The sequence below is a fragment of the Dermochelys coriacea genome, chromosome 16, assembly GCF_009764565.3.
Source record: "Dermochelys coriacea isolate rDerCor1 chromosome 16, rDerCor1.pri.v4, whole genome shotgun sequence".
In the NCBI taxonomy this organism is placed as follows: Eukaryota; Metazoa; Chordata; order Testudines; family Dermochelyidae; genus Dermochelys; species Dermochelys coriacea.
In genome coordinates, this window is record NC_050083.1 from 6,797,935 (window position 1) to 6,824,238 (window position 26,304).

The 26,304-nt window shown below is 43.4% G+C and overlaps 1 protein-coding gene across 1 annotated transcript in view; it reads left to right on the top strand.

The window, feature by feature from the left end:
• EHMT1 (euchromatic histone lysine methyltransferase 1) overlaps positions 1–26,304 on the top strand; it is a 129,245-nt gene that overhangs the window by 32,082 nt on the left and 70,859 nt on the right. The window contains 1 exon segment of the mRNA XM_038374319.2: positions 20,697–21,253. Within this exon segment, the coding sequence (XP_038230247.2) occupies positions 20,697–21,253 (557 nt within the window).

Below are 26,304 nucleotides of genomic sequence, written 5' to 3' on the forward strand. Positions count from 1 at the left end.
GTTGCTAATTGCTTCATGATCAAATTTGATTTTTTTTTTAATGTCTTGAAGCTTGTTTTGTGCTTTCCTGTGAGCTTGCTGTTTGCTTCAGGAAGCAATGGTGTCACTGGGGAATGACTGGGACATGGCCTGTCATTATGGGGATCTCCTTTACCTTGAACGATGCAGTGCACATCCTGCTTTTCATCACATAAGGTATTTCCAGCCAGAGTCAGAGTGTGTGTGGGTGTGTGTGTGTGTGTGTGTGTGGCACGCATGCACATGCAATCTGAGGATTTAATATTGATCTCCATATTTAAACCTATATCTCTTATTGTTTGTTTTTTTGTTTTTTGCCTTCATGGGGTCATTACTGAAGTCATTGCTTCTGCATGGATGGGCATAATTTTGTTCTAATCCCTAGTCCAGGACTGGGGTTTAGAAAAGAACTGAACTGGCCCCTCCAAAATGTTTCTAGTCCTGGTTGGACATGAGATATCAGACCTTAAAATTCATACCAATATGAGCACCATTTAACTTTCCCTTTCTCTTCAATCCACCATGGAATCGCGGAATGATAGAAATGTAGGAGGGACCTCAAGAGGTCATCAAATCCAGCCCCCGGCACTATCAAGTAAACCTAGACCAGCCCTGACAGGTGTTTGTCCAACCTCTTCTTAAAAACCTCCAGTGATGGAGATTCCACAATCTCCCTTAAAAGTCTATTACAGAATTTTAACTACTCATATCATCAGAAAGTTTTTCCTAATATCTAACCTAAATTTCCCTTGCTGCAAAATAAACCTATTGCTACTTGTCCTACCTTCAGTGCACATGGAGAACAATTGTTCACCACCCTCATTATAACAAACAGCTTTTAACATATTGGAAGCCTTATCTGGTCTCCCCTCAGTTTTCTCTTCTTTTCTGAAGACTGAACATGCCCAATATCTTTAACCTTTCCTCATGGGTCAGGTTTTCTAAAACTTCTATAATTTTTGTTGCTCTCCTCTGGGCCGTTTCCAGTTTGTCCACATCTTTCTTAAAGTGTGGCGCCCAGAGTTGGACACAGTACTCCAGCTGAGATCTCACCAGCACTGAGCAGAGCAGGACAGTTATCCCCCATGTCTTACATACGGCACCCCGTTAATATATCCCAGAATGACATTAGCCTTTTTTTTTTTTTTTTTTTGCAACTGCATCACATTGTTGACTTTTGTATTCAATTTGTGTGTGATCCACTATAACCCCCAGATCCTTTTCCACAGTATGACCACTTCGCCAGTTACTCCTAATTTAATAATTCTGCATTTGATTTTTCCTTCCTAAATGTACGTGTCTCTATTGAATTTCATCTTGTTGATTTCAGATCAATTCTCTAATTTGTCAAGGTCATCTTGAATTCTAATCCTGTCCTTCAAAGTGCTTGCAGCCCACCCAGCTTGGTGTTATCCACAAATTTTAGAGGCATACTTTTCACTCCATTATTCAAGTCATTTATGAAAATATTATATAGTACCGGACCCAGGACTGACCCCCTGTAGGACCCCACTAGATATACCCTCCCAATTTGACAGTGAACTCTTGAGAACTACTCTTTGAGTCCTGTCTTTCAGCTAGTTGTGTACTCACAGTATAGTAATTTCATCTAAACCACATTTCCCTAGTTTGCTTATGAGCATGTCACGTGGGACTGCATCAGAAACCTTACTTAAATCAAGATATATCACATCTTCTGTTTTCCCCCTTATCCACTCGGCCGGTTACCCTGTTAAAGTAAATTAGGTTGGTTTGGCATGATTTTTTCTTGACAAATCCATGCTGGTTATTCCTTATAACCTTCTTATCCTCTCTAGGTGCTTACAAATTGATGGTTTAAATATTTGTTCCAGTATCTCTCCGGGTATCAAAGTTATGGTGACTGTCTATAATTCCTCGGGTTGTCTTTGTTCCCCTTTTTAAAGATAGGTACTATGTTTGGCTGTCACCAGTTCTCTAGGACATCACCCATCCTCTGTGAGTTCTTGAAGATAATTGCTAGCAGTTCTGAGATTGCTTCAATTAGTTCCTTAAGTCCCATGGGCCTAGGATGACTTTTGTCAGGCCCTGTTGACTTGAATGTATCTAATTTACCTAAATATCGTTTAACCTGTTCTTTCCCTGTTTTCTCTTGCATTCCTTCCCCCTTGTTAATATTAATTGTGTTGAGTATCTGAGCACTGTTAACCTTTTCAGAGAAGATTGAAGTCAAATAGCCATTAGTCACCTTAGCCTTCCTGATATCATCAGTTATTAGCTCTCCTTCCCCACTAAGTAGAGGACCTACACTTTCCTGCATCATATTCTTGCTGGCAATGTATTTGAAGAACCTCTTCTTACTAAGTTTTATGGCCTATGCTTGGTGTAACTCATTTTGTGCGTTAGTCTTTCTGATTTTGTCCCTGCATGCTTGTGCTGTTCTTTGGTACCCCTCCTTAGCACGCTGTCCATGTTTCCACCTTTTGTAGGATTTCTTTTTGATTTTTCAGGTGTTCAAGAGCTCCTGATGCAGCATTTTGGCCTCTTACTATTCTTCCTAAATTTTCTTCACGACTGGATAGTAGGCACTTGTACCTTTAATCTTGTCTCCTTCCAGAGAGCTGGCATTTCCTGAGCTGCTTTATCTCCTAGATTTTCTTCCCATGGAATTTTACCTACCAGGTCTCTGATTATGTTAAAAGTCTACTTTTTGGAAGTTCGTTGTCCTTATTCTGCTGCACTTTTTCCTTAGTATCTTCAAATCTGTCACTTCATGATCACTGTTGCCCAAGTTGCCTTCGACTTTCTGATTCACTACCAATTCCTCCCTGTTGGTCAGAATCAAGTCTAAAATCGCTGCCCCCTTGGTTACTCCTTCCACTTTCTAAAACACAGTTGTCCCCAACACATTCCAAGAACTTACTGATGTTCTACTGACGGATTTGATATATTGCTTTTCCAATAAATGTATATATTCTGGATGCATAATGCAATGCCACCTCCCTCTTTTCCCTGTCTGTCCTTTCTGAAAAAGCCATACCCCTCTATATCAGTATTTCAGTCATGAGATTTATCCCACCAATTCTCAATGATGCCAATTTAGTCCTAGTTTAGCTTATGTACTAATACTGCCAGGTTTTCCTGTGTATTCCCCATTTTTCTTGCATTTGTATATAGACATCTAAGATGTTGAGCAGATTGCCTCACTGATTGCCCTCTTGTTGCTCCTGTGTAGAGTCCTGTGACCCTAGTGTACATTTCCATGTCTGCCCTCACTTGTGTTAAGGTCACTGTTTTATGCTTACCTGTGGGCTTTTGTCACCTGTCCTCTTTAAACCTACTTTAAAGCCTCCTTCACTGGGTTGGTAAGCCAGTGCTTGCAGATGCTCTTCCCCTTCTTGGTCAAGTGGACCCCTCTCTTCCCAGCAGTCCTTCTTCGCAGAACAGAGTTCCCTGGCCGATGTTTGTTTGTTTTTTAGAAACCGCTTTCTTACAAATCGCTCAAGTTAGAGACTGATGACCAAATCCTGCAAGCACTTGCACCCATGCTTGTCTTTAAGCATGTGAGTAATCTCATTGAAGTCAGTTATATGTGTGCGTAAATCTTTGCAACAGTGTAACTGAGAGGAGAATCTGGCTGTGGTGCCTTCTATCGCTTGGATGTGGGACATGAAGCTGCATTTGCAAGATGCAAAGCATTGCTTTCTAGCTCTAGCTGGTCTCGGACAGCAACCTCTAGATTTTGATGGGTTAAAAAACCAAGATGATGATCAGAATGGAGTGCTACTTGAAAGTCTTGATACCTCTTGACTGTTTTTTGGCTAAAAGGAAATACTGTGTATCACAGGGAAGTGGAGAATTTTTATACCATGTGTGCAATGGTATAAAACGTGCATTTCCAGTCTTGGTGCTTCCCGAGGTATTGGACTTTAAAACCATCCTCCCTCCTTCAGTCTGCCAGCTTTTTTATGGAGATATGGGGCAAAATATTTCAAGTATGGAGGCCCAGACATGTCATTTCCATTCTCTATTGTGTTTTTTTGTATTAACTCGTTATTTTAACATGTCTGACTATGGCTTACATGATTATTTGGCTTTGTGTCTTGTATATATAGTTCTAACCTGACCTTCATAAACCAACATTGATGCCACATGAATTTAATTAAGTAATGTTCCTCGATTCCATTACCAATAATGCATATCATTTATATAATGATTTACATTTTTAAGTGCTTCCCAAACATTAAATAATTATTACTGTCTGACAATTTGTCAGGAAATGTTTTCTCTGGAGGTAGTATATGATGCAGTGATGGAAGGGCACCTCCCCAGATTGGGAGGTTTGGTTTGGTGAAATACCCTGAAGTCTGGATGCTTCTTTGGAACGTCTCTCAACTCCTGAATCTCTTGGATCCGTAAAATAGGGCACAACTAGCTCAAGAATAAGATTCAGTGAGAAGCTTCTGTTTCATATGATCAGGTCTGAAAGAGCATGAGACTGCTGGCCGTCTCGTGTTGGATGAGAACTCTTTTCTATTAGAAAAGGAGTTGATCTGGATTCTGTTTCCTTTGTAAGGACATCCCTGGATGGGTTGTCTGCAGGGTTTGAACCCAGGTCTGCTGGAGCTAAAAGCTGGAGCCTTTACTGCTTGAGCTAACGCATAAGAGCATGGATTATACACATGTACAACTTGGAAATTCTTGACCTGAGCTTCAGAGGTCCACATCAATTCAGATCCACATAGGAGCAGTTATTTGTAACAACACTGCTTTGTGTTAGTGTGGATTGTGCCAGCTCTGCCACTGACTCATGCATGGCCCTTGGCAAGTCATACAACTTCTCTGTGCCTCAGTTATCTCCATCTGTAGGACGGGAAGAAAGCTACCTCTCAGAGGCATTTTGGGAAGCGTAATGCATGAAGTGCTTTGAGTTCCTCGAAGGAAAGGTTCTGCAGTGTTGTTTGCGGGGCTCTTCTGGCTTTAGCCTAGCAGCACAAAAATGAGAAATAATTAAACTTTAAACTTCGCACATCTGTCAGTTGCCTGGGACTTGCTCCCAGAACAAGTAAAACCCAGTATTTGCTGCATGTGTAGACTAAAAGCTCCTTTCTATCTAAGGCCACACAATAGAGATAGAAAAAAGCTACAAGAGAATAGCAAACTGGTGACTAGAACCTTCATTATGAAAGGGTCAGTTCAGTTCTTCTATGGGTAAAAGTTCAGGTCAGTCCTTTCTTTGGGGGGAAAAGGGGTGAATGGGAAAAAAAGTTGTTCTTGTGTTATATTAAGGTTGGGCATATCTAGTTTGTCTCAGTGCATAACAAACTAATGAATCATCTCTTACATCGGCATGACTTCAGTTCTTCTCCTAATGCTCACAATGCAGAGTAACCGGCTACATCTCGCTCGGTCTTTCAAAGCAGACTGCACCTGTTTTGCTCAGCCCAGCAGATGGAAAGCTCCCAGTGAGAGACCAGTTGAAGTCTGGGAGCTGCGATATCTTGCGCCTGCTGAGGATCAGGCCTGATGTTTTCAGTTCTGTTTCACCAAGAAGAAAAGAATCACCCATGTTCATCAAAACTTTACTAATTCTGGGCTGAACAAAATGGATGGAGTCTTCCTCTTAATTGTAATACAAAATCTTGATCCAGAGTTTAATACTAACTGGTGCTTGTTCACTTAGCATCCCCATTTCAATTTCCTTTTTCTTTCAACTGGGGTTTTCTCTGCTTTAGTATTTCCTTTAATTGTTTTATTTTTTCTGAGAAGGAAAGAGTTCTCTTTTTTTACCAGCAAACCGTAAGAGCCACAAACCCTTGAACGACCTCTTCTTAAAAGTGAATTCAGCAAGGCAATCTGATCTTGAGGAAATGGCTCTTGTATCTTGATTAACTATACAGGTGCACTGCAAAGCTTTGGTTATAATATAATACACACAAGGGAGTAAAACTACTGCAGCTTCTCGACTGTCTGAGGATGAGCTAGAAGTCAGGTGTTGTAACAGGGTGGTCTGCCCCTTTATGGGCCAAGGGCGCCTGCTGCCAGCCACCCTTCTTCAGTTGTCAGACCCATGATGCCTATAGGAAGCTGCAGTCAGGAGGTTGGTGTCCATTGCTGTCCCTGGAGCCGGTCTGAGAGATGCAGTGGGAGAGAGCTCTGGGCCCCTTAGCCAGTTTAGGTCAGGGAAATAGCTTGGTTTTGGTGTTCCTTGGTGTGTGTTTGTGTTCAAATTAATTGTGCTCCGCAGTAAGGGCCTGAAAGAAACCTGGCTGTGGTGTTAGCCCTTCCTGGGCTACGGAGATGGGCCAGCAGTTTCTGGGTGACCTGTCTCCAGTAGAAGTCAATGCCTTATGGTTCAGGGGAATGTACAAAACCCTCATAATGGACAACTGAGCATTCAGTTGCAAGAAGAGTTTTCCTCAGCCCAGTCATAGTGGTTGGCTTATGCCCAGAAGCATGAGGGTTCATGTCCCCTAGCTAAAACAGTGAGGAATCCTTGTGGCACTTTAGAGACTAACAACTTTAACAGACTAACATGGCTGCCACTCTGAAATCTATCCCCTAGTTGTTTTTCCTGGCTAGTGTAATTGAGGATAGAAGTCTATGGTTTTCAGCAGGACCTAAGGGAGTTAGTTGCCCATCTGAAAGCCACAAACGAACTGAAGGGGAGAAGGTCATGTTGACCTAGTCATTCTTAGCTGTCTCTGTAGAGGTAGTACTGTTCCCCTCAGGCTGTAGTCAGAGCAGCTGGCATGAGCCGTAGCCCCTTTGTCCTAGAATCATAGAAATGTGGAGCTGGAAGAGATCTCGAGAAGTCAAGTCCAACCCCTGCACTATGGCAGGATCAAGTAGACCTAGTCCTACACAGTCTGTCTGGGGACAGTTACTGGCAGGCTGACCAGGAACACAAACCATTTCTATCTCTGCGCCAGAGCCAAATGTGACTCCTTCTGAAAGACAGCTATCCAACACAAGCAAAGCCGACAGAAAGGAGCACGAACTATGCTGGGATATGAGGTGGCATGGCATATTGGCTCTTCTCTCAGGAGTCCCTTGTTCAGAATCTCAGCTTTTGTTTAAAAAAACCCAACCCCTCTCTTGCTGTTATGCTTGAAAAGAAAATGTCAGACAGGGAGTGTGAACAATGAGGAGATGTCTGCAGAGATGCAGGAGCAATAGCTAGGAGAGGTGGGAACTGCCCCATTCATCTCAATGAGGTGTTGGCCCAGTGGTGATCATTTAAATGTCAACACGAACTGTTTCTTTCCTTGTGTCTGAAAGGAGAGTGGGGGAGTCACAACCATGCACAGTGAAGGAATGATTGGCAGCATGGGTAAGCCTACCAGCGAGCTACTAACTCAAGCCTGCCAGGGACCCTGGGTACGTCCTTTGGTTGCTAGCCCGTGCTGAAGCTTGGGTGCCAAGTCTACATGACTGCTGTTACCTGGGATATTTAGATTAAAGCCAGCATCTGTACTCTTAACTGTGCTACCAGTCCTTTGATTGCTTGGCAGTGTGGCTGTACCGTTACCGGGAGTGACATATGGTGCCACAAGTGGGTGATGTCTGCGAGAGATATAATTGAGGTTGGCTAAAACATGGCAAGTCAATAAGAACTTCAGAAGGACCTAGCAAAAGTGAAGAGATGAAATTCTTTGTTGATTATATGTATCCACTCAGACACATTTCTGGTTTCTAAATTAACTGTAACCACTCAGGAAACAGATCTGGCCATCACTGCACACAGTTCAATGACATCCTCTGTTCAGTGTGCAGTGGGGTAAAAATCAACACTCGCATGCACCCACACACACACACACACACACAAAACCAACCCCCAAAATTCTCAAATGCATAAAGAAAGGAATAGAAAATAATGCTGAAAATATTACGATGCCACTGTATAAATTGGGGGTACGCCCTCTCATGAAATAATGTGCTTTGTTCTGTTTTCCATATTTAAAAAACAACAACCACACAGATGCAGCAAAAACAGAAGGGGGTCTGAGATGGGTGAGGAAAATGAGTGGAGGCCTGGAGCAACTTCATATGAGGAAATATTGAAAAGACAGACTCTTCAGAGAAGAGATGAATAGAACAAGACATGGTAAAAATATACAGATAGATCAGACATTTCCGTTCTCCTCGCTCACATATTATGAGAGAGGGTGATGTTCAACGAAACAGAAAAGCAACACTTTTAAAAAGCAAATGCTTTATGCTCTGTTTAAGTGACCTGTGGAACTCATTGCCACAAGATACCAGCGAGACCAGCATCTTAACGGGAGTCTAAAAAGGATGAGACATATTATATGGCTAGTGAGATCACTCACAGTATTATTAGAGAAGTTGAAAAATGTATAAAGTCTGTAAAGCCTCAGGCTTCAGGGCATAGCCAGCAGTTCTCAAAATTTGGATTGCATCCCCATTTGGGGCTGTGCAATCAGCACACATAGCGTCATGGGTCCAATGAGCCAGGTTCAGCCCACGAGACAATGCCATCTGACCCTTAACATGTCCGGACCTGCTCCACACATGCTGTGCCAGGAGGCTGATGTACAAAATGGCAGCCTCAACACCGCACGCACCACATGTGCGAAGTCACACTTGAGCGTAGGCCACTATTTTGTAAAATGGTGACCTTCTGGCATGGCGTTTGTGAAGGAGGTGTGGACATGTTGGCTGTGTGGATGCCATTTTTCCATTTGCACCATCCGACTGTGCAAGCATCCGGCGGAGAGACTTGAATCCAGAAGTTCGTTATCTGCAAGCAGCAGCTTTATCAACAGAGCATCTTCTCTGTTTGAACTCTAAGGAGCCTGTGCTAGCCTTTTCTGCACTGGCTTGTAAGTTCCTTAAGGCAGGGCTCATACCTTCTTTTATGCTGCCCTGAATACCCTGTTGGCACTTGATAAAGAATCATTGTAAGTCACTGTCTCTGCTTCCCTAGTATCACCACATGGGGCCTTCGTAAGTCCTGCCACATTTGCCTAGCAGTAAATTCGTCTTTCTGATTTGTGATAAGAGGCACAGTGGAGTTATTTTTATGCAGAATCTCTGCTGCAACCTCCAGCAGTGAGTTTGGTGATGCAGATATGAATGAAAAAGGAGAGCAAGAAACGTGCTCTCAAATATTATGAAGCTTTCTTTTAGTATGGCTTCATCGGTGAGTTTGGCAAGAATGAAGAAAGGCCAAAATGTTGGCTATGTCACGTGGTATTATCTAGCAAAAGCATGAAACTTAACTAACTTAAACACTTGGAAACCCTTCAGAAGGAACACTCAGGCAAACCAAGTCATTTTTCCAGCACTGGAAAGAAGAACTTTCGCATCAGCAAGTGCCATTCAAGAAAGCCATGTCTGTCTGTGACTGCGCTTATGCGAAGGCATAATTTGAGGTATTTTACCACATCACACAGGCCAGGAGGCTTCACACAACTGGAGAGACTTTGATTTTGCCAACTGCAATCGATATGGTGAAGATAATGTGAAGGGAAACTGAGGCAAACTAACTCAAAGCCATAGCACTCTCTAACAATACAGTGAAGCAAAGGCTTGAGGTGTTAGCAGCAGATCATGAAAACACACTGGTGGAACATCTGAAAAACGGATGCTTTTGAGCTTCATGTTTATATGAGCCCTGAAGGTCATGATGCACATTTATTGACTTTTGTGAAATATACATGGGAGGGTGCAATTCTTGCAAACATTCTGTTCTAGCTCCATCTTCCTGGACACAAGATGGCACAAGGAATGTTCCATGTGCTACATGCAAGACAAAAGTATCTTGTTTGATCGCTTGGTGGGCTTCTGTATAGTTGGAGTTCTGTCTCTGGCAGGCCACAAAACAGGTCTGTGTGCTTTGATGAAGAAAGTTGTTCCGTCTGCTGTATAGACTCACTGCATGATTCAGAGAACAGCTGGCCTCTAAAGCTCTGAGTCCAGAGCTAGGTGAAGTTTTGCGGCTGGTCTTGTCTATTGTGAACTACAGCAAGACTCACCCCCTTTGCATGCGTGTGTTTGCACAATTGTGCGAAGGCATGGGGTCCAATCAGAACATAGTGGAGTTCCACACTGAAGCTTTTTAGCTCTTGTGAGGAAAAATACTGGAATGAATAATTTTTTGAACTGAGAGATGAGCTGCATGCCTATGCAATGGATTGCAAAAAGAGTGAATTGATTTTCTGTGTGACCGAAGGAAGATATGCCTATGTCCCAGACATATTTGGGAAACTGAATGAATTGAATAAAGGTCTGCAAGGAAAGAACACCCACATCCTTCAGCAGAGTGATCAAATAACAAGATTCATGAAAAAAGTTGTTTTCTGGAAGAATAATCTGTTGAAGACAAACTATGACTCCTTCCCACAGCTTTGCAAGTTCCTGGCTGACAATGAAATTGATCAGCCACCCACATAGGTGATTGCTGAGCATCTCAGGCAGATGGAGGAACAATTTATGTGCTTTTTCCCTGATTTGGACATGACAAAGTCCAGTTGGGTGCAAACCCCTTTCAGTGCAAGCCCCAGATGCCATGGATTTGCCAGCATCTGAAATCAAACAGTTCATTGAAATTTCCTGCGATCAGTTCTTGCAAGGAACCTATGCCCAACACTTTCTCCCGGTGTTCTGGTTCACTATCAAGAATGAATATCCTGCACTCTCAGCGTGCGCCTTGAAACTTCTGGTGCCATTTGCGAACATATATTTATGTGACACTGGATTCAGCACACTTGTGTACATCAAGCCTCGATATGGATCTACTGTTGATGTCACGTCGGAGATTAGAGGTTCAATTTCTGCCGCTCCATTGGTCTTCAAGAAGCTGTGTCATTACACACAAGCCCACGTGGGCATTCAGTAACATACTTCATGTGTAAACAAACTGGAGTTTAGTGGGAGGTCTTTCTAATTAGAGGCTTGGGCAGGGACCTGAGATAATCCTTAGCAACTCCTGAATGAGCTCATGCAGGCCATCAGGCATTGTCCCGGTAGCTCTCACAGGGGATTTGGGCAGTGCAAAAACATGGTTGAGCGAGCAGCCAACTTTTTTTTTTTTTAAACACTAGTGAATTTATTATTATTTTCTTCAATTTAGTGCTGGTGAAAAATAGCAGGTCAACAGCTCTGAAGATTGATTATCTTTTTTCCCCCCAGAGCAGGTACTTCACGGACAGCTGAAGTACAAGCCTCCTCCACAATATGCCTCAAACCTGACCTGAGATGAGAGGGACATTTAATCTCTGGTCATCTTAAATCCTTGGCCTCCCTGTTGGCATCGCCAACCAGGGAGCCCAGAGATGATCATTGTGATCCCAATTTTTGCTATTGACACGTGTCCACTAGAAACTAGATTGTCAGACCCTATAATACGTTTCACTCATTCCACTGAGCAGCAAATAAGTGGGTTGTAGATGGAAGCTCAAAGGGGAAGCTCAAAGGGGCAGATTTTGCATCGTTCTGTACCACGTACATTCGCTTACACAGTATTAAATTGTTTTGGGGACGTTCTATAGCCTGAGTTACACAGGAGATCAGACTAGATGATCACAATTGTCCCTTCTGACCTTGAAATCTGTGAAATCAGAAATATTCACTGTGCCTTGCTGTACATGATTGCACAAGGTGCAGCACAGTGGAAAAAGAGGCCCATAGGTCTACTGTCAAGTTCTAAAGTTCCATAGTACTCTACAGAAGATGGACTATTTTCCTTTGTCACTTTGTACAATTTCCAGTAATCAAGGTTTGGAAACGTTTGTCTGTTTGTTTAGAGCATTTAGGGCATTTGTTTAGCCCATCAGATTGGAGTTTTCACACAACGCACATTCAACCTGTGGAACTCTTTGCCAGAGGATGTTGTGAAGGCCAAGACTATAACAGGGTTCAAAAAAGAACTAGATACATTCATGGCGGATAGGTCCATCAATGGCTATTAGCCAGGATGGGCAGGGATGGTGTCCTTAATCTCTGCTTGCCAGAAGCTGGGAATGGGCGACGGGATGGATCACTTGAGGATTACCTCTTCTGTTCATTCCCTCTGGGACACCTGGCCCTGACCACTGTCAGAAGACAGGATACTGGGCTAGATGGGCCTTTGGTCTGACCCAGGAAGGACCATTCTTATGTTCAACATTTATTAAAAGTAGAAAATTGTAGGGTTTTTTTTTTTCCTTTTTAAACTTCAGTCAAGTGGCTTTTTTCATAAAGTCTCTGCGTCCGTTATGGAGAAATACAATTATCCTTTCCCCTAGTGTAGTGCTCTAATCCGGGGTTCTCAACCTTTTTCTTTTTGAGGCCCCCCACCAACATGCGGTAAAAATTCCACGGCTCGTCTGTGCCACAAAAACTGTTTTTCTGCATATAAAAGCCAGGGCCAGCACTAGGACGTGGCAAGCAGGGCAATTGCCTGGGGCCCCATGCCACAGGGGGCCCTGTGAAGCTAAGTTACTCAGGCTTTGGCTTCAGCCCCAGGCAGTAGGGCTTCGGCTTTCTGCCCTGAGCCCCAGCAAGTCTAATGCTGGCCCTGCTTGGTGGACCCCCTGAAACTTGCTTGTGGCCCCCCCCAGTGGGCCCCGAACCACTGCTCTAATCTGTCTTGATTTGGTCACTTTAATGGCAGCTAAATTGAATGAGCAGAGAGATTAACGATTGCCAGTTGCAGAAGCTATCTGTTTGCTTCAATGGGAATTGTCAGCAGCGTAAATCTGTCCTGTATTTAGGGCCTTATATTGCCAGGTGCTGAGTGCCTCCTGCAAAACGCTGAGAACCCTCCACTCCCAGAGCCATGCAAGTCTCGACCCATAATTTTGTGTTTCTCCCAGTGCTAACATTGCTGAAATGAAGATTGAAATGGCTACACCAAGACCAATTTAAAAATGCAAACTATGGGGAACATAAAGGGCTGTCGGCTTTCTTCTTCTCTTTAGCTTAATGTTTCCCCTCGGTGATTTTGGACAGTAACAGAAAAATCCATTCTTTGTCTTTCCTCCTTTTAAATCACAGCTGGCAAAAGCACATGCCTTCTGCATCTTACTGGTTTCTTAAGCTGTGAATGCTACAGTAAATTGAAGCTATCCCGAGTGGTAAGAGTGGGTGTTGCTCTGGCTTTGAAGCCTGCTTGCACATCCATGAAGCTGCATGGCTGGGGCATATTTTTGCCTCTGCTCTCCTGCAGGGTCTCTAGGGAATACTAGTGAGTTATTTCTAAAAGTTACTCAGCTGTCCGTAGTATAGACTGGCAGTATCCACCTGGGGAGCTCTAACATGCCTGACCTTCTCTGTGTGGGAAGAGAGAGCATTCCTGATGGAGGTTCCTAGCCAGGCCACAGCCTCGGAGCTGGATCCCATGGGGAAGCCATGTACATGAAGATACTTTCCTGCACCATATTCAGTGCCAAACATCCATTGATTTCAACGTGAAATGAGTGAGAGCTTTAGAAGGCAGAGTTATCATCAGTGTTAGGACTAATGGCAAATGGCTCTGATGGGGAAACATTTTAAAGCTCAGCTGATGACTAGAAGAAGTGGAAGTGCTAGGAAACGTTCTGAGTGTTTCAAGTGCTAGAACTGATATGGTGTGTGTGTAAGTGAAACAGTCCGATGCCACTGTGACTCTCCAGGTGAAACCTATTTGCAGACAGTGTTTTAAAGATGAGTTGAATACTTTAAAAAATATCTCATAATTTAGGGGCAAATCAGTCTCCTATTCCCTTAGACAATAGGCAAACTTTTTGGCCTGAGGACCACATCTGGGTATGGAAATTGTATGGTGGGCCTTGAATGCTCACAAAACTGTGGGTTGGGTGTGGGAGGGGGTGAGGGCTCCAGCTGGGCGTGTGGGCTCTGGGGTGGGGCTGGGGATGTGGGGTTGGGGTTGCAGCAGGGTTCTCTGGGCTGGCACCAAGGGGTTCGAGGGCAAGAGGGGGATCAGGGCAGGGGGTTGGGGCACAGGATGGGATCAGGGGTGCAGGCTCTGGGCAGCACCTATCTCAAGCAGCTCTCAGAGCAGCGGCATGTCCCTCATCCAGCTCCTATGCAGAGGCGCGGCCAGGCAGCTCTGCGTGCTGCCCCGTCCGCAGGCGCCACGTCTGGAGCTCCCGTTGGCCATGGTTCCCAGCCAATGGGAGCTGCGGGTGCAGCGCTTGGGGCAGGGGCAGCATGCAGAGCCCCCTGGCTGCCCCTACACACAGGAGCTGGAGGAGGGACATGCTGCTGTTTTTAGGAGCCGCGCGGAGCGGGGCAACCCCTGACCCCACTCCCCAGCTGGTGTGCCAGAGCAGGGCAAGCCCAGGACCCTGCTCTCCGGAGGGAGTTTGAGGGCCAGTTTAAAATGTCTGGAGGGCCGCGTGCGGCCCCTGGGCCGTCGTTTATCCACCCCTGCCTTAGACATTGGGTTCCACTCCAGGAGAGAACTCTTCATTGCTGCCATCTTTGTGGCAGCGGAGGTTGTTCTCCAGCCCCTGTTGCAGTCTTGGAGGTACATTGGTTCTTGCAGCTATTGCTCTGTTCCTTAGATTCACCAGCCCCTGCCATGCGTCCAGTGCCATCTTTGCACTGGGACTCGGCAAACCCTGGTAGAGCTGAGCTCGGAGCCAGCGCTCCTGGTATGTGAATCCCTCTGTGCAGTCCAAAATCTGTCCCCATGCTATAGAACCACACCACTGCTTCCCCAAGCAGAAGAGAGGGGCAGGATTCCCCTAAGAGACTGTTTGGATGGATCTAAAGGGCCAGATTCTCAAAGCAGCTCCGTATCCAATGTGCTGAGTTGTTCTGAAAGTCTAGTTTCTGCTGAAGGTTCTGAGCCCTTCTAAAAATTACAGCCTAAAATTACCAATACATAATTTGAACCAAACAAGTTATAAATTAGTCCTACCTGCCTTGAGAGCCCAGTTAAACAGATAGCTCAAAGCTTCAGCTGGTATTTTATCCTTATGCTTCTTAATCTGTCTGGCCTTGGGAAGGAAAACAATACAAGGAATCCTGATATTAAGTCAACCTGATCATTCCACAGAACAGGCCAGTGAATTGTTGTCGCTTCCGGTTGTCCAGGGAGCTGCTAGTTTTCCTGGCTGGCGACTTTTCTGCTTCACATGTAGTTCATATTTGGATCCTTTTTACTTGGAGCTGCAACTCGGATGGGACAATCTGTGTGTGTGTGGTGTGGGGGGGGGGTGCATTTGCAAGGGAGAAAAGAACTTTTAACACACCCCTTCCTGTTCTGGTTGTGAATGAGCTTTTCGTTCAGTTTGTTAGCACAGATCTCACTGTAATTTGAATTCGATGAATGTGGTTAGCCTAGAACTGTGTTAAAAGTGGTTTGGCACTGTGTTTACTCTACCTTATGCCTCTGCTAGGAAACCATGTGTGCCGATCCTATGCTTTTTAGGGAAGCTAAACACTCTTTGAGCACATCTGCAGTAGAAGCTTTTGCTGGTATAGTAGAGTCGGTCAGAGTGTGATCAGGGTGGATAAAAATAAATTAAAAAAAATCTGATTTTTATTTAAATTGGATTTTTTTATTTAAATCAGATTTTTTGTTAAAATGCTTTTTGAGGGGAAAAAAGCCTATCTAAAGATGGTTTTAATTAAGATACATTATAGCTCAAAGATATCTCATAATGGAATAGAGATTATAAATTCTAATTCTATAGTATGAGACAATATATTCATGTAACGTTTAAGAAAAGTTTTGTAAATGAGTTCCAATAGTTCATGGATTAGGGACCCAATCTTATAGGGTTCCAGAGGCTTCTGTATAGATTATTTAGGTTAATCTTTCTATCTACCCAGTGGGAGTCAGTGCTCAGTCTAGAAGATACCATCAGAGATGCTTAGTTTTGCAGTTCTCAAACTGTGGATTTGTGTCTCCAGAGATAACATGCTTGTTAACAGCAAAAATGTTTTTAAATAAATTAAATTACATTTAGAGGTGAGAAATAACAGACCTCAACCATGTTGTCCCTCTGCAAATTTGTATACACAGAGTCAATCCCTTACCTCTCTCTCAAAAAGTTCAATGAATAGAAGATAGTTGGGTGCGGAATAGATCTGGACAAGGAGAAGAAGTCTGGCAATAAATGTGAGAAAGGAAGGACAGGCAGTAGAAACAAAAGTGAAACTGTTTGAGCAGCATATTCCAGAAGTTTTGAGGTCTTTCTGAGTGTAGCCGTCATTGATTTGAGATCTACCATACCATTCTCTTACTAGAAGGGAAAACCTATAATGGCAGCAGGCCGTAAAAATGATCCAGTTTGGGAATATTTTAATGAAGTTCCTCTACCTGTGGGTAAGACAGGTACGCTTGCAAAATGCAAACAGTGCAACAAAGAAATGCAAGGCCTGATTGCCCGAATGAAACAACATCATGAGAAGTGTTCCTTCTCAGGAGGAAACTGCGTTGAAGATGATGAAAGGAACATGTCTGAACACGCAGGATCTTCAGGTTGGTAAACTTCTTTATTTCATACTTCTTTCTTAAGGACTGCATGTCTTCCTTCTGATCTATTCTTGAATTCTCATGTTTGAGCAAAAAATACAGTTGTTACTCTATGATACAGTAACTCCTCTCTTAACATTGTAGTTATGTTCCTGAAAAATGCTACTTTAAGCGAAACGATGTTAAGTGAATCCAATTTCCCCATAAGAATTAATGTAAATAGTGGGGATTAGGTTCCAGGGACATTTCTTTTGCCAGACAAAAGACTATACTTACATACACAAACATACATAGTATAAGTTTTAACAATTTAATACTATACACAGCAATGATTATTGTGAAGCTTGGTTGAGGTGATGAGATCAGAGGGTGGGATATTTCCCAGGGAATGCCTTACTGCTAAATGATGAACTAGCACTTGGCTGAGCCCTCAAGGGTTAACATGTTGTTAGTGTAGCCTCACACTCTACAAGGCAGCATGAATAGAGGGAGGGGAGACAGCATGGCAGACAGAGACACACACTCTGTGTGTGTGTGTGAGTGTGAGAGAGAGAGAGATGCGCATTGCCCCTTTAAGTACACTGACCCCACTCGAAGTACACTGCCTTTTTAAGTAGATCAGCAAGTTGAGGCAGCAGCTGCTGCCAGCAAGCTCCCTCCTTCCTGAGCCCTGTCAGTGTCCTCCCCACACTCTGTGGAGATGGCCCGATGGGGTAAAGGAGCCTGGGGGAGAGGGATACCCTGACATTAGCGCTCCCCCCCGCGCGCACAGCAAACAGGAGACTCCCAGGGCAGGAGCAGCACATGGCAGTGGGGGGAGGGACAGCTGAACTTCCCGGCAATTGTTAGCCTGCTGGACAGCTGCTGCACAGGGGACTTAGGGGAGTGGGGAGCTGCTGGTCCACCTTGGATCCAAGCCCCCACCAGCTCGCTCCAATGGGCTGCTCTTCTTGCAAGCAGTGGACTAAGCAGGCGGCTGCCAAACGACGTTAGAAGGGAGCATTGCACAACTTTAAACGAGCATGTTCCCTAATTGATCAGCAATGTAACAACATTAACCAGGATGACTTTAAGTGAGGCGTTGCTGTACTATCATTTTAGATGCCGTTGTGATAAAAAATAAATAGCTGAAATAGGCAGATCTTCCTTTAACAATTTCACCTTTAAAGTAGTACCGAGTGTCAGTGAATGCAATGAGTAATATTAAATGAGTAGTATGGTAATAATAATTAAATAACTGCATTGACTTATTTTGTTTAGGAGAATCCATCCTCAACATACAGGATTCTGAAGACTATCCACCTTCAAGATCACCATCATTTTCTATAGTTTCAGAGTTATCTGCCAATGATAGTGTTTTTTACATCATGTATGTCACATAGCCACAGTATACCACCTGTAGCAAAAAGAAAAAAAAACTCCATCATCCAGAAACAATCATAGATAAGTTTGTGATAAAAACCAACAGATTACAAAAAGAGGTAATTGATGAAAAAATTGCCCGGTTTGTTTATGCAACAAACTCTCCTTTCCGTATGATTGAGAACCCATACTTCATTAACATGGTTCAGTCATTAAGACCAGGATCCGTCCACCAAACAGAGCAGATGTCTCAGGCAAATTGCTGGATAAAGTGTATGAAAGAGAAATTGAGCAGTGTGCAAAATGTCTAAAGGGTGAAATTGTTAACATGAGTATTGATGGGTGGAGCAATGTCCACAATGATCCTGTTGTATGTGCTTGTGTGACAACAGAAGAAGAGAATGTCTTCCTTACAGAAACAATTGATACATCAGGAAATGCACATACAGCAGAATACTTACAAGAAGTAGCAGTAAAAGCTATAACAAACTGTGGAAAAAAAATTCAAATGTCTAGTACGCAGCTTGGTCACAGACAATGCTGCAAATGTATCCAAGATGAGAAGAAATTTAGAAGAGAGTGAAGAGAGTCCCAAGCTGAAAACATGCGGTTGCAGTGCTCATTTGATGCACTTCCTAGCCAAAGACTTCAATGTTCCAGAAATAAAGGCTGATGTTGTTGAAATTGCAAAATACTTCCCGTAACAACCACTTTGCAGCAGCTACTCTGAAAAAAGTGGGAGGAACCAAACTAACTCTCCCACAAGAGGTGCGTTGGAACTCCGTAGTGGATTGTTTTGAGCACTAGATCAAGAACTGGCCTAATCTGATGACAGTTTGTGAACAAAATCGTGAAAAAACAGGTGACACCGTCACAGCCAAAGTTCTCAACATTGGGCTGAAGAGACGCGCTGAACCCAGGCTGAGGACCCCGAAGCCTGTTTCTGTCGCCTTGCACAAAACGCAGGGAAATAGCCGTTTTATTGCTGATTCTGTTGAAATTTGGAGGGAACTGAGTGAGATTTTAAAAAGAGAAATATGCAATGACAGAGTTAAATTACAAGCATTAAAAAAACCGAATGGCACAAGCACTATCTGCAGCTCATTTTCTTGCAGATATTCTCAATACTCGGTACCAGGGTCAAACCTTAACTGCTGAAGAAAAGGAGTTGGCTGTGACATGGACATCCAGCAGTCATCCCTCCATAATGCCAACTGTAATAAACTTCAGAGCTCAGGGTGAACCATTCAAGAAATATATGACAGGTTTCAGAGTAGCAGCCGTGTTAGTCTGTATTCGCAAAAAGAAAAGGAGTACTTGTGGCACCTTAGAGACTAACAAATTTATTTGAGCATAAGCTTTCGTGAGCTACACCTCGCTTCATTGGATGCATTCCTGATGATGTTTTAAAGAAAGTCACACCAGTGAACTGGTGGACGTCACTTAAGCACTTGAATTCAGAGACTGTTGAAGTGATAATCTCACTTTTAACAGCAGTAGCGTCTTCTGCCTGTGTAGAAAGAATATTTTCTTCCTTTGGACTAATTCATTCCAAACTGAGAAATCATTTGGGACCTGACAAAGCAGGAAAGCTGGTTTTTCTTTTCCAGGTTATGAACAAACAGGAAAATGAAGGTGAAGACTACTGAGTTAGCTGCAGAAGGCAATATTTTAAGTTTCGCATGTTGACCTGGCTGACATCGTCGAGTTAATTTTTGTGGGTTCTTTTTTTTTATATTTCATTTAACTATTTTAGTTAAAAACAGTTTTAACAAAAACAAACCTGATTTTAAAAAACTTGAATGTTTAACTAAATTCAAAAATTCATATGCTTGTTTTGTTAAAATATTATATGTTTGCTGTTGAAGGAAAATATCCAGAATACATAATGTTGTTGGTTTTAGTTCAATAAAACAATTGAAATGTCTGTCTGATGATGATCTCCTCCTAATACAGCATGGCAAGAAAATCCTCCGAATATTAATGATTAACCTGTTGAATTGGAGATAGTTCACCTCCCAATGACTTCATAAATATCTGCTTCACTTACCTTTGGTAAATGAAATAACCAAACAATCATTCATTTTCTGAATAGCTGTAAAACTAATCTGAAAAGTTTTTTCAAAATAAATCACTTAAAAATGTATAGTGTGTACCTTCTAAAAATGAAGTTACATCTATCTCTGAGGAGCGAAGAATATGTATTAAGATTATAACTACCAACAAGAATGCACTTCCATGTAGAAATCCATGATTAAATCGAGTCTTCCTGACTGGTGATTTAAATCATGATTTAAATCAATTTGATTTAAATCAAATCCACCCTGAGTGTGATGGTTTTGATGATGTTTCTGTACCAGCAAAAGGCCTAATGTAGACACAGTTACACCAGCAAAAAACTATTTCACTCACCAAACCAGTATAAGCGATATTAGCAAGTATAAGCTGCATCTGCCCTGGGAGAGTTTGCTGGTGTAGCCATACCGGCAAAACTTTTCTGGTGTAACTCTGACCTTTGTAACGAGAGCCTTGCCTTAGATAGGCATGCAGGGTTGGGTAGTGGGTTTTTTTTTTTTTACATGCTAGGTGTTGAAGGATGATCAAATAAAGGTAGTTACTGGGACTGCTAAAGAGTATTTTTACCTTGAAAACCTATAGTTAGAAGTGAGGGACCAGATCCCCAGCTGATGTAAGAGGTCATGGCTCCATTGACTTCAGAAGAGCAACACTGACTTACAGTAGCTGAGGAGCCAGCCCAAAATAACCAAGTGGGTAAAAATGGCTTCCAGTTTTTTTGTGGGAGGGGGATTTGCTGTGACATATTTACTAAGGCAGTTATCCATATCTTCCTTTTGAGGCTCACTAACCTGTAACCCGTCTTTCTCTCGCCCTCTGTCTCCAGGTTTTAATGCCATGGCTGCAGATGAAAGTGCTACAGAAAAGCAAGTAGGGGAACCAAAAATGACGGCAGATGGTGAAACCAATGGCTCCTGTGAGCGCAATGAAGCTGGTAGCCACCCAAACCCAACTAAAAACACTCAGGACAATACAAAAGTGAGCCAGCAGGACTCCAGTACTAAATTAAATAGGATAGCGGAGAATGGCATTTCGGAGAGAGACAGTGAGACTGGGAAGCAGAACCACATGAAAGCTAATGACTTCACGCAGACTTCTGTAACGGGGAGCAATGGATATATTTTAACTAAGCAGATGGTGCAAGAGCAACCCCTAAGGACTACAGGCACCTTTGCTTCTCTCACTGGCCATGCTGCGAAAACCCTCCCAGGTGGAGCAAGCAAAGGGAGAACTCTGAGCGCCTTTTCTCAGATGCAAGCCACCATGCCAGCCAAGCTCGGGGAGGGGAGTAAGGACATGGATGCTAAAAAAGCCACCGCAACGAACGCTGAAGTCAAGGTCCATAGAGCACGGAAGACAATGCCTAAATCCACACCTAGCCTGGTAACGTATATGCACTGCAGTGAGTTGCTCTGTTGCTAAATGGTCTTGGGGTTTTTGTTGTTTTTTTTGTTGTGCGGTATGGTAACCCTGATCTGAGTCAACAGGTATAATTTGGAAGTGTCCAGCTAGATCTCTGATCTTTTTCTCCTACAAAGAGGCAGGGGTGATAATATGGTTTATAACTTGCTACTGCTATTAGCTTCAAACCTCCTGCTTCCAGTTTCTGTTTCTAAATGTGCAACAGATTGGTTACCTCCCCCAGCATATTTGTGTTAGCTCCATAATTGCCTTTCAGCCTCAGCTGTGTTGCACCTTCAGCCCTTTTACTAAATTCACAGGGTTGCTTTGGAAATAGATTCCGTATAAGGCCAACTCAAAGGAACATCAGGCACAACCCTGATGGAAAACTCTGGGAACTTCCCACTGTCAGTGTCTGGGTTTTATTCTGTTACACATCGCTGAGTATCCTAGTACCTCTCCAGATCAGTATCCCTTTTTATACAGTTCTTATTTGGTAATTAAACTTATTCATTCATAAAATGTGCCCTTCTGGAGTGACTCAGGGTACATGCCCATCACTTAATAAAGCACACAGTTCTGCCTTCTCTCAGAGGCACCATGGATTTGGGGCATGGGGAGCACCCACTTCCAAACAATCCTATCCTTTCACCTTTGAGCAGATGCTTGAGAACTGAGGTGGGCTTTGCTTTGTGCACTAAACATTAGCAAACTTTGGCTCTATCAGATCAGCTGGGCAGGGAATGGTTTCCAGAACCAAGGGCTTTCCACTGGGAATGCTCTGCCACCAGCTCTTTGCCACTTCATGTCTAGGATCTCGTAGCTAAAGCATCCCAGCTGCCCTCCAGTACTGTAGCTCCTCATGGAGAGAGAGGCAGACTCTTAGATAGCAAGCACCCAAGTTAGAGAGGGCTTTATAAACCAGGCTTAACACTTTGAATTGTACCCAGAAGCAAACAGGAAGCCAGTGCAGTTGTTGAAGGACTTGTGTAATGTGTTCCCTTTAGCTACCAACATCTTATGCCCCAGATGCAGCTTCCAAATAATCCTCAAGCAGAGCCACAAGCATTGTAACAGGGCAGCAATCCAATCTAGAGGTCACGAAGTTGTGGATCCCTGTGGTGAGGTCTGGATCAGAAAGAAAAGGTCCCAGGCACTTAGCCAGAGGTAGATGGGAAAAGGTCCTGTTAGTAGCCAGCACCACCTGTGACTCCGGAAGCAAGAGCACTTCAAGATAGTGCACTCTTGGACACACAACCTTACTAGGCAGGCAGAAACCATCCCTGCCATACCTTACCCCAATTGCCTTCTGTCTTCTCTTGAGTGCACTTCAGTGAGCTCCCTCTCGCTCCTGTTCCCATTTCGGCTAGTGACTGGGGAATCCCAGCTGCTGCACATCCAGGCCTGATGAAAGCACAACTCTGTACTGCGTCTTATCCAAATAAGGCACCGACAGCCAACACTGCTTTGCACTCTCCCAGGGTGGCCTCTCGTACACTTGGATTAAGCAGGTCAACAACACAAACCCTTGTGGAACCTCCCATGGAGAGAGTGATCCCTTGGGGCAGAGGAACCAGAGAAGGCAGTTTTTCTGTAAGAGATAAACATCAGGTGAGGAGAGAGTGCCTCACTGCTCTTGCCTCACTTTTAATTTACTGTAAATCAGAATAACTTGTACCTGAACCCACAAGACCGTGGATTTGTTTGAGAAAGCTGGGTGTTTTAACATTTGTAAACAATTGCTTGGCTGAATTTATGTGCACAGTTACTATGATTGCTTGGGCACATGGCTGTTTATGGTCATTTGCAATCGCAGTAACTGCACAAAAGTTAGGCATGCAGTTGTGCACACAGGTTTTTTTAAAATCACATCCTCAGGAACTCCCCCCATTTAGTTTTGGTCGAGAGAGAAGCAAAATACACAATAATACCAAGTCAACGGGTGTTGAATAATTGTCTGTATATGCTCAAGCCGTTGCAGCTGAGTTTGAGCACAGGGTTTTCAGTTTTTTATCTGATCTAGTTTCTGTAGACCATGAAACATCTGCTCAGTTTAGCGTTCAGGATAGTTTTTGACTATTCCCCCCAATGGCTTTCGGCTATATCCAGTTCTCTTTTTTGTAGCACAAAGTCCTGACTAGTTCCCATTTTTCAGTTTCCTGATTCTCTCTCTCTCTAATCTACATCACCATAGGATCTCAGCCCTGCTCTACACTGGGGGCCAGGGGTCGACCTAAGATATGCAACTTCAGCTACGCAAATAGTGTAGCTGAAGTTGGTGTATCTTAAGTCGACTTACCTGGCCGTGACAATGGCAGCGAGTCGACTGCTGCTGCTCCCCCATCGACTCCGCTTCTGCCTCTTGCGAACTGGAGTTCTGGAGTTGACGGGGAGCACGTTCGGGGATCAATTTATCACGTCTAGATGAGACGCGATAAATCGATCCCCGATAGATCAATATCTACCTGCCGATCCGGTGGGTAGTGAAGACCTGCCCTCGGTGTCTTTTAAAGTATCAGACTCAACCATCACACCTGCCTTTCCTACTTGATAAGTAAAGCACCTAAGTTGCAGGTGGCACAGCCTTAGCAATAGGTCTTTACTTGGACTTCAGTCCCCTTCAAGCAAACTTGGCATCCCCTTTCTGTGTGAATTGGGAGGTCGTTGGTAGAAACAGGTGGAGATTGGGTGTTTCTCTACCAGGGAGTCACTTTTAGAACTAGAAAAGCAGCTAGGAACCAAAAAACAGCTGTAGATTTCATTGCTGTAGGTCTATGGTGATTTTGTTTTAAAATACTGATATTTGTAAAGTATCAGACCAGCCACTGTGTTGCACCCATGTCCTTGCATGTTTTACCCTACGTGAGAGTTTTTTCTTTTCTGCTTAGTCTACCTACAGCTTCATCAGGCACATGAAAGACTTTGGAAGAGGAGGAACTGGGCCAAAAGGAAGCTGGTTGTATGTTTTAGGCTCAAATGCTTTCAGAATGTTTCTGCTGATCATATATTTTCTGGGTAAAGAACCCCATACTCTGCCCCACTGGCATGAAAATTTAAACCCCTTATCAAACTTAACTTCATTTTCACAACTCTAGAAGAGCCTAAGAACTTGGATAGTAAAACCCTCCTTGTATTTTATATATTGAAATACAAAACACAGTGTTGTTTGGTGGTTAGATCAGGGATGGAGTCGGGAGACCTAGGTTCTGTTCCTAACACTGAGGTTGGGTCTAAACTAAAAAATTAAGTTGACCCAGGTACGTACCTCAGGTGTGAAAAATGCACATCTGTGAGTGATGTACTTAAGCCAACCTATCTCCCAGTGTAGACAGCACCAGGTCGACGGAAGAGTTAGTACATGACCTCAGGCAAATCACTTTCCTTCCCTGTGCCTCAGTTTCCCTTTCCCCATAAAACAGAGATAATGGTGGCGCAAATGCCTTGAAGGGCCCCGGGCAAAAGATGCTATCATTACAAATTGGTGTTTGTTATATCAATGGTAAGTAATATTACAGCCTGCTACCAAACCCCTTCCGTGCTCTCCTATAAAGTCCACATGTTCAGACAGTCCTAGGGAGTTCTCGCACTTGACTAACTAAGAATAGACAATTACAAATCGCCAGCCAGTGAGCATCTAGGATGCATTCATATTTTTGAATGCTCTAGTTTTGCAGAGAATAGAACTGTCGGAACATGGGGGAATCCTGATTAAAGTGATTGTCTTTCAAGAGGAACGTCCCATGAGAGCAGAAAGGATAGTCTTTCCTGAAGGAAAATGAACTGTACATAACCAAAAAATGTAGATAAGCCAAACAGCTGTGAAAAAAAGAATGAGATCTAATTATAAATGCTCCTAAGGATTTGTCTGAACGCTGAATTGCACTGGTTTAACGTAAATTAAGGGCTAGTCTACAGTTGAAAATTAACGCGTATTAAGGTAGAATGTGAATTTAAAGTGCAATAGCTATTCTTGAATAACTCCATTTCTGGATACTCTTATTCTGGAACAAGAATGTCCCCACACCAATATCCAGGTCTCCGAATAGCTATTATACTTTAAATTCACACCCTAAATGAATTCCCGTTACCTTTCAAGTGTAGACAACCCGAAGTTAACAACGCTATGTAGACAAGCTCTAAATTAGTTTTTAAACTGATGTTAAAATGGAACAATTTTGTGTGTGGATGCTATTTTACTGATTTAAACGTGACTTGTATCTCTTTAACTTGTATGGCAAGCTAAACCAATATAAGCCAAGTTTAAACTGATATAAGGGTGTCCACGCACATGGTTCAGCTTTAATGAAGTCAGTCTAAAATCACGTCTTTGGGCTATGTCTACACTACAGACCTTACAGCAGAACAGCTGTACCAATGAAACTGAGCCGCAGTAAGATCTCTCCCATGTAGCTGCTCTGTGCCGGTGGGAGAGAGGTCTCCCGCTGACATAGCTCTGTGCACATTACAACTTATGCTGGCGAAACTTGTCATTCAGGGAAGTGTGTGTTCGCATCTCTGAGCGACATAAGTTTTTTGCTGACATAAGTGATAGTGTAGACATAGTCTTAGTTTGGTAGGTTCAGCTTTACATGTAGACCTGGTCTAAGACTGCCAGTAGGAGTCTAAGTACTGTGGCTTGTTTGGTGTGGATAGTTAGCTTTGCAGCGTCCTCATCTGTACCGTTCCAGGTTAACGTTCGTATGCTGGGCTACCACCAAAACCCTCTACAGCATGTTTGAATTTCGATAAAGAAAATGGTAATTCTCTGCCAACCCTAATGTAAATGTGTAGCTTCAGTATTACAGTCCTTCAGCGTTGGTGAAGCAGCTTTTTGGTGTAGTTCGTGATAAATTTTACTGGCTTGATAGTCTGGGCTTGAATCTCATTAACACTAATGCCAATTATCAGAGGTTGATATGCAAGATGGAGCCCTGATTGTAAGGTCCAGAGACAGCACATTGGTTGGAATCTTGTGGCCCAAGCGCCTGGGGAAGGAAAGGAAAGGAGATGGGCTTCTTACTGAGTGCTGCCCC